We start from the raw sequence: 9,357 nt of genomic DNA on the forward strand, positions 1-9,357 counted from the left end.
TTAGATATGCCTAAATTGTATTTCAATCCTTTTAGCTGGATGGATTTTGTTATTAAGTAACTTCCAGGGTCCACCTCAGTAGGTGTTAAATCTCTCAAATATATTTAAGTGATTATATGTTTTCCCCCCAACTTGCTGGGGGTATTGAAGCAGGGATTCCTGTCAAAATTAAGGTGAATGTCATCCCTGGAGGTCAGCTGAAGACTCAGTCTCAGGTGTGTTACATGTGTTGGCTTAATGCAATGCCCTTAATGGGAAACCAGCCATCACCCCTCCCAGCCTCCCAGACCCCCTGAGCGTCAATTAGCCCTAGGTATTCACAGGGGGTGGGGCAGGTAAATGGCCAAAGGTGTGCACTAAAGCAGGGAAGGTAATTTTGGGCTTTCAGCTGAAAGAGGAGGGTGGTCTGTGTGTGCTAGAGCCCAGTGCTAACCACACAGTTTGCACCTCAGAGTAAATAACCCTGTCCTGACTCATTTTTGTCACTGCCCAGCAAAAATCAGTTCCACCAAAACTACACCCTGAGTTTATAAGCAGGGAATTCCAACTATTTCCCATAAAGGAAACTGTTCTTTTTTTCACTGCCTAGGAAAAGGTACATTAAGCATATAAAATATATAGCAGTTAATTTTTTCCTGGAGCCAGTGCTTGCTACATCATGTCCATTCCCAGTGCTGTCAATCATTACCCAGCCAGCATATTGTTCAGAAGGTGGAGCTGTCAGGCAGAAGGAATAAAAGGTAAGAAAAGGAAGGCTTCTGCTTCTTGCTGATGCCAAGGGTGAGTGAGATTATGTCAAACCTTTTAAACAGAGTCCCCTTTCTCTGCCCCACCCCCTGCTCCTATATAACAGGCGTTGCCTTTAGCAATACCTGCTCTTACCCAGCTGGTGGTGGGGTGTGTGAGCCTGCTCCTCACCCCTGCTGATGGATGCTCTCACCGGCAGCCCCCTTGGATGGCTCTGCACAGGCGTCACCATCCTTTTTGGGGCAACCATGCTCTGCACGGCCAAGAGAAGCCCAGTGGAGAGAGCAAACATGCTGGTCTGGAGGCTGGTGCCTGCCCTGCTGGGGCTGCTGTGCGTGGCCACGCTGGGGGCTGGCGGGGGGCTGGTGGTGTTTGCCACCCTGTGCCTCGTCTCCTCCGTGTGCCTGGGTGGCAGGGTGCTGCTCCCCGTGGGTGACAGAGCTGTGCTCATCACAGGTAAGGAGCTGCAGACCTGCTCTGGGAAGCAAAAACTGGCTTTTCTCACAAGAGGGCTGGAAAACTTTCTGTCCTTGGGTTAGGTATCTATGAAAGGTTTCTATTTTCTTTTTCTTCTTTTTGTTTGCTTTGCCAGAGATGTTTTTTTCCAGGTAAATAAGTGTTCTGAAATTAAGTAGAAAAGCATCTTAATAGTTGCTATTATTTCTTAGTGCCTCTTTTAATCTTTACAAGTAGCTTTTTGGACATACTTGTGAAATTAACTGGTGCAAAAAGCATGCAAATACTTAAAATGGTCTAATTTTTAGGAGAGGCATTAATTTCTGGAAGCCCTCAGAATACCACATTCATACATTACTTTTGTTTACTTGAATTTGTTGCACTGGTTATGGATATACCATTATTTTTTTGGTGTGTGTGTTTACACAGTGCGTGCTGTGTGTATCATAAATATATTTTAAGACACTGGTTTGGTGCCATCTCTTTGAAACAATGTTTGAAATAATTGGGGATTAACTTCCTTCACTAGTAATGAAAGTGCAGAACTAATGAATTCAGTCTCTCTTAGCACTCTGATCGACTCAAAACCCACTTTTAGTTCCAGGAATGACATTTTTGTAGTTTTATGGCTTTTTTCCTGTGTCTTCTAAAACTTCAAATGTTGTTCATCTGTTTTAATCAAACCTTTCAACCAGAGTGCCTGCCAACTGCTTTGTACACTATTCATTTGCTCTTTTTTTTTTTTTTTTTGGTTTATTTTCTATTTTTCCCCTCTGAAAAGTTGAATTAATTTGCTTGGTTTAATAGCTGTCTCTTGCAGAATTTCATTTTGGTTTACAGGGACTCCTGGAAATCAGTTAGATTTGCCTAGCAAGCACTAATATGGGGGTTATGTACAGAAGTTAAGAGAGGACAAGATGAGCAGCAAATTCTCCCCCCTTGGTTTATCTCCCTGCAGTTGTTTGAGCTGAAGATGAAGGGGGGAATAGGGACCACTCCTGTCCCAGCCCTGGAGACACAGGGGCTGCACTTGCACTTGGGCATCTCCTTGATTTTTGTGAGCCTGCAGCTCTTTGGAAAAAACACACTCTCATAGCTTACCTGCTCTGGAGAAATTGAATTGGTGCAATATAGGGGAGTGAAGAACACTTGGGCATATTCCAGTAAGTGAATGTGCTTTCTTTGTACCTGTGCTGCAACTACCCTGAAGAAATACAAGTTTGGACACCTCTGGGAGCTGACAGGTCTGAGGAGGCTCTTGATGTTTATTTGAATCCGGAGTGGTGTGCGATCAGTCAAACCCTCCATCAACGGAAACAAAAGTGTTCCTCAACACACTTCTTGGTTAAACTGCTCTGAGCGTAGCACTCTTCCTAACACCAACTGGAGGATGTGCTGGAGGATGTGTGTGCAGGTGCCTTTAAATCAATTTTGGTGTCATTTTCTCCAATTTAGACAAGACCCGAGGTGGGTGCTTAATGAGAAATGGTGATTTATTTTAAAAAAGGTGGGTTTTTTTTTAATTCTTCTTCCTCACCTTTCAGCTCCACAGGGCTGAAGAATGCTACTGTGCTCTGGGCAGCTGCCATGTATCACTCATGAGACAGCTGCTTTTGGTCAGAGGATGGAACAATCTCGGAGCTTCTCTCCCTGGGTTTTGCCAAATATTGTTCTGTTTCTCTCTGGATGTCCCTTATATAGGTGCTGGGTGCTGCTGCACGTTACTTATTGAAGCTGGCAGTTCACTGGGGTACCATGATTAGGGAAAAATGTGCCCAGTTGTCAAAATGCTTTTTCACACGAATAACTGTGGGCATGTGAGCAGTCTTAAAGTCATTGGTGAAACATTTCTGTTGATCCTCTTGCTGGGAGTGAGCGCTTCCCTGTCTTTGAACAGGAGCTCCTGGGCATGCAAATGCTCTGGTGGAGTTTAGTAGACCCAATAGCTAGCTTCCCTAAAAATTATATTACCACAGAGACCTGAAGTAGCAGGAATTGTAAAATTCTTACCTCAGTTACTTTGTGTGCAATGGGATGAATTTCTCCAGTTAACTTGGTCTTTTGTTTCTTGATGTGTGACTTGGTGTTTCTGATGCTCCATATGAGCTGCTGATAAATTCTCAGTAAGAATTCAGTTGCAGTCAGTAGTGATTGCCTTCCTTACAGTAAATCATCTGATCATTCACAATTATTTTTGACACAGAAGCAAGGGGAGGGGGGAATTCTTTATTTCTTCTCCATAGAGACTTAACTACTGTTTGAATTTTGAGTTGAAGGGTAAAGTTTCTCTGGACTTCAATAACAGGTCTGAAACTCAAATTAGACTTGCTTTGATAAAAGCTGTGTACTTGCTGGGGAGGATGAAGAGGGAGGGATTTGATCCAGAAATCAGGTTTTTCACTAAAAGGAAGGCAAGACACCCCACCCCCAAACCCAGAAATCTGTCATGTCTTTGGGATATTTGCAGACCTCTTCATGTCTCTTTTGGGAATTCCAAGAACTCAGGTTTGTTCTCTTTCAGGTCAGGGCTGTAAGAAGCTAAGTGTGGTATATGTGGTACTCTGGTGCATCTTCAGCAAACTGCAGGCTTCAAAAATGCCCAAAAGCATTTCTTTTTTTTAAGAATTAAGTAGAGCATGAGTAATTCTTTTCAATATCTTGCACTGATTGATCTAGGCATTTAGTACATTCTTTCAGGGCACGTGGAACTATTTTTCTTTTTTACCTTTCAGGGCTAAAGCCCCACTTAAAAGACAGAACCCAGAACTGAACATCTAGCGTGATTAAGATGAGTCCCTTTGGCAGTCAGATTCTCCAGACTATGGATTTTGAGTGCAGGAGCAGGCTGATGAATAATTATGATAATATCCAGCTCAGTGTGATAAGATCACAGATCAACACTTCTAAATTCCTGGTAGGCTTAAGTAGGGATTATTGCAGCTCTTTCACAAATGAGGAAATAGTAAAAAAAAAAAAAAAAACAAACCAACCAAAAAAACCCCAAAAAAACCCAAACAACCAAAACCAAACCTGGCAGGAGTCCCAGCCCTTTGTTCTGCACTCAGATTTCCAGCCGTGCAGGTGGGTTTGGAAGCTGAACATTTATGTACTAAATGGCTATTGTGGGAGGTAGCCAAGCCCTGTGGTAGCTCCACACATCTCCATGCACATCAGCATCCAGGAGCATTCTTTGCCACAGTTGCAGTGGACAGTGTGGTGCAGAACTGTGGGACATGCTGATGTATCTCTGCTTTACAGTGTAAAAAATGCATTAATTTAAATGCCTGTTTTTCCTCCTGGTATTGTCCTTTGTAAAACTGCAGCACAGTCCCTATGAACTCCTTCCCTGTCTCTAGCAGAGCCCTGTGTCACTTCATTGGGAGTCTTGGTGGACAGGTGGATGAGATGTTTCCTCCCTCATCAAGAAGTTTCTCTGTAGATGGGGAAAAATGGAAACTGGAATTAAAAAAGATACCAGGAGAGAAAACACTTAAAAGTATCTTAAGATAGTGGCAGCAAAATACTGTGCCAAACAGAGAGACTTGTGAATCAGTCAAATTATTTGTTAAACATTCATCATGGTTACCTGGTGGGAGGAATTGCACAATGGTGATTGCAAAGATCATTGTTGTGTCTTTGCTCTCATAGTCCTTCCTGCACTTGGCAGTTCATTGCTTCAAATGAATGAAGTCTGGGAATAAGTTTGGAAGAGGATAGACAGGATTAGAAAAATTCTGATGCAAACTTGCATCAGTGAAATAGCTGATGCTATTTGGCTTAGCATAAAAATGCCATTCTGGAGGTTTTTTAGGGTTTGAAAGCATTGAACTCCTTGGCAGGTGAAGAAACAGTTGTTTAGTTTTGGTTTGGTTGCAGCCTTTGACAATGAAGTGCTTATCAGAAGGACCTGGATGGTAGATGTTTGAATAAAATAACACTACTACTTTCAATTACAAACTAGAACCCAACAATTTGAATTTCAATGTCCTATAATTGTTTTGTCCACTTGAGGTTTTAAATGAAAATATTTGTTTTTTCTTTTTTATTTCCTAGATACTTGTTATTAGTTTTCAGTCTGAATGGTTGTATGAATCCAGTCTAGAGTTTTATTTCCTCTGTATGTATGATGCAAGTCTTAGAATCTGTCACTGGTGGAGCATGAGCTGATGCCATCAGCCCTGGACCAAGAGGACATGGTCTATCAGTTTTTGTTGTACATGCAAATGTCAAGCTCCTCAAACCTTCATATCTGAGGCTCTCTTCCTGCTATCGTGTGTATTTCATTGACTTATTTCATCATCTTTTTGGTCACATTTGCACGTATTTCTAATGTGCGTCCCTTCTTTTTCATGGTGGTTTAGGACAGACCCACTTTTCGAGTGTTTTTTTTTTTATGCTTCCAGGAAGTGGCACTGGGATTGGACACGCACTGGCGAAATACCTGGATAACTTGGGTTTTGTTGTGTTTGCTGGGGTTTTGAACAAGGATGGACCTGGAGCTGAGGACCTGAGACGGACCTGTTCTCAGAGACTCTCTCTGCTGCAGCTGGATATAACCAATGCCGCCCAAGTCAAGGAAGCCTATCTGAAAGTCTCAGAGAAGGTGCAAAATACAGGTACAGCCTTTTTCCATTAGAATGAGAGCACTAATGCAGCTGCTTGCAAGGTGCATCTCTTTACTGTTGGCTGCATCACAACTTGTGTGGCATGGAAAAGACCTACACAGTCTGGGCAGTCAGGCTGTTTATATTGGTGACTCCTCGTTTCTTAGAACATAGGAAAAAGGGTGATGACTTTGGAGTGAGTATTGTGTATCTGTAGCTGCAGCTCATCTCTGCTTTAATCTGGAGGCACCATGTAGCTCACCAGTTCAATGTGTATGGAGGTGATTTCCTGCAACCCTGTGCTTTTTCCCCAGGACTCTGGGGAGTTGTGAACAACGCAGGCATCCTGGGCTTCCCCGCCGACGGCGAGCTGCTGCCCATGAGCGTGTACAGGCAGTGCATGGAGGTGAACTTCTTTGGGGCTGTCCAGCTCTCCAAGACCTTCTTACCGTTACTTCGGAAATCCCAGGGGAGGTTGGTCAACATGTCCAGCATGGCAGGTGAGCTGAAGTAAAGCATCAAGTAAATTTGTGGTGCAACAGGAAAACTATCTAACTTCTGTGTCAAAAAAAGTGGGTGGTAAATCACAGATGTTTCTATAACATGCTCCTGCAGAAGTCTGTGACAGCCTTGGTTTCTGTGTCATTGAACCACACTATGGAGATGCCCCAAAGCTGTCTTCATGCAGAGACAGGTTTTCTTCCATTTGACCTGGTTAGAGCTAAAGTTTTGGCCTTTTTCAAACACTTTGGTTTAAAATTAAAGCATAAATATATTCTGGGTATGTTAATGAGGTTTGACATTTATAGCAGTGTATAGTAAATGTTAGCTGTTTCACTTGGACAGCTCCAGCTCTGTACCCTTGAAGGGCTCAAGTACTGTAATTAGAGTAGCACAATGATAATTCCATGTTTCTCTTCAGCAGATGTTTTCTTCAAGAGCAGAAGGTAGTTTTTTGTTTTTTTTTTTTTTTTCCCCTGCATCCTCTGGTTCTTTGCAGAGTGCACAGTCCTAGAGCTTGGTCTGCCAATAACCTGGAATCTGAAGAGAATGTGTTTGTATTTCTTTTTAAGACAATAAACAAAATACTTTATCTTAGATTAGCAAAATGGTATTTCTATTAATAAAATAAAGAAATATTAACAAAATTAATTTAACAGCCTATAATATGCTCTCTAGTTTTGTCCCCTAAATTGAGTCCTGTGCTTACTATATATATATGCCTTTATAAATGACCTTCTATTCTAGGAGGACAGCTGAGATGGTAAGATGTAGGAGCAGAAGTAATTCAGTAACTGGTAGCAAACAGTTGAGGAGCAAGAATTCTCCTTTGAAAATGAGACCTGGTGGAAGTAGGAGGTCATGGTGCTGGAAAGTATTTTGATTTCAGACCAGTTAAGATTTACTGTGTCATCTGCCTCCTGAATTTTCCTTTGCTTGTCCTCTTGGACCCATATTTTTGTGCAGTTGGTGTCCACTCAAGTGTTTCTGTATTGCCAAGGTGTCTTGTTGAGCATTACCTTGTGTTCATGGCTCAAGTTGATGGTGTGACCTCAGCCAAGGCTTGACACTGCCATTTTCTGTTTTCTTTTTTTCATTCCAAGTATGTTTTGTATCTGCAGGCTTGTGTTTATGGCTGACACTTAAAGAAATCAGGACTGAATTGTCAGAAGGACCTTTCTGGTGCTGCTCTGCCCACCTGCCCTTGCAAGCACAGAGCCAGAGGACAGACCTCCATTTCCTCTGAGCACTCAAATGAAGCTTGAACTTTCAGAGTTTTGGGGCAGATGTCTTAATTCTTGGCATGAATCCCTGAGCAGCCTTTCAGGGATAAATGGAGAGCTTCCCTGTGCTGAATAATTTGCCCTCACAGGAGCTGATAACGACCCAGCTTAAACTATAGCTGTTTGCACAGATGTTCTTGCACAGGGGCTAGTTTGGGTAAATAGCTTCCTCTTAAAGTAAGGTCTGAGGGTCCTTTGGTAAAACATTAGCAGAGAAGTTAGTGAGGTCTCATTGAGCTGCATCTATTCCTGTCTGCGTAGAGCTGATTTAACTGATCTTGAGGTTAGCCTGACCTCGGAGGGAAACAGTAGGTGATTCAATTGCCTCAAACCAATAGAAACTCATTTAGATGCATACAGAAGAATAATTAACATATAATTGGCCTGAATCCTTCAAAGGAATGACTCCGTGCAAGAAGCTCCTGTGATACTTTGGTCATTGCAGTACAAAAGCCAATAAACGATATTAGTGGCTTACTTGAAAATTGCTTTTTAAAGAAGTATTTTCTTTTAAAAGATTTGAATACATTGACATAAAAGTGTAATATTTGAAATGGAGGCTGTACCAGAGGACGTGCCCAACTGCCCATGCAGGCAGGAGAAGTAATGACATACCTCAAGAAGGGTTGCCCACTGGATTTCTTCCTCCCTGCTGTGCCAACACAGCCCATGGTGGCTGAGTTGACCCTTAAATCTGTCAGTGATTCTCTGTGCAGTGATATCACCAACCTTGTGGAGAAAATGGGGGGTCTGAAGAAGAGGAAGATGCTAAAGTCAAAGCATCTTTGGAGTTTTGTAAAGCTGAAGTGCCAGTCTGTTGGGTTTTGGCAGAGATGAAATCTCTGTATTTGGAAGATATTTCCTGGAAGCTTTTATTTTGCAAACATATTAATTTATTTGAAATTAATATAAAGTACTGTCTATTTTCTATCTGAACAAATGCTGCTGGGATTGGAGAAGATGGGACATAACTATAGGCATGGGATCTGCTTCTATCATGGGTCTTGGGGAGCTTGGTTGCCCAAGGCATGCCATTCCAGCTTGGCTTTGTCCAGAGGTTTTTCTCACTCCTGCACTGTTGTCTCTGGGCTTTCTGAAGCTAGCTGGAAAGAACTGGAAGATAAGTTTGCTTTACAAAGCTAGAACTGAGATTACTTGCCCTGTTGTAACTATGGTTTATAGTAGGAGCTTGAAATTCTTGTTACAGTGACAACAAGAACAGTGGCATTAAACTATTGCTTCACTATTTATATGAACAACTAAAATACTGTCTGTGTTTCTGAAACCAATGATCGTAATTTTCAGCTGTTTTTACCATTTTAACACAATATAGTTTATTTTTTCTGCTATACAAGGTAGCTTATCAGGTGTTACTGAGCATAACTGCTATAAGCAACTGCTAATTTACAGCTTTCACTTTTTTAACCTCTAGAAAGGAATGATTCCTTCACTGACTTATCTTTAACCTCAGTGAGAGCTGCATAATTTTGGTTGCGCTATAATCTTCCTTCTAAATCATGAAAATAAAGGCTGGAAAGAGCCACCATCGAGCTTTATCTTGTTTATATTGCTCCTGCAGGAGGCATTCCACTGCCGAGGTTTGCTGCATACGGTGCATCCAAAGCAGCTCTGTCCATGTTCTCTGGTGTAATGAGGCAAGAGCTCTCCAAATGGGGAATTAAAGTTGCTGCAATTCATCCATCAGGCTTCCGAACAGGTTAGTGTTTGATGCTTTTGGGTAGTTCTTCCTGCCTTGCCTCTTTCCC

The 9,357-nt window shown here is 42.1% G+C and overlaps 1 protein-coding gene across 1 annotated transcript in view; it reads left to right on the plus strand.

The window, feature by feature from the left end:
• The first annotated feature begins 926 nt into the window (after positions 1-926).
• Positions 927-9,357, plus strand: part of HSD17B2 (hydroxysteroid (17-beta) dehydrogenase 2) — a 9,873-nt gene continuing 1,442 nt past the window's right edge. Inside the window, exons 1-4 of the mRNA XM_008944750.1 lie at positions 927-1,203; positions 5,607-5,819; positions 6,122-6,307; positions 9,171-9,308. Of these exons, the coding sequence (XP_008942998.1) occupies positions 927-1,203; positions 5,607-5,819; positions 6,122-6,307; positions 9,171-9,308 (814 nt within the window). The remainder of the gene's footprint in view (positions 1,204-5,606; positions 5,820-6,121; positions 6,308-9,170; positions 9,309-9,357) is intronic.

This window comes from Merops nubicus, unplaced genomic scaffold (genome assembly GCF_000691845.1).
Source record: "Merops nubicus isolate BGI_N331 unplaced genomic scaffold, ASM69184v1 scaffold12627, whole genome shotgun sequence".
NCBI lineage: Eukaryota > Metazoa > Chordata > Aves > Coraciiformes > Meropidae > Merops > Merops nubicus.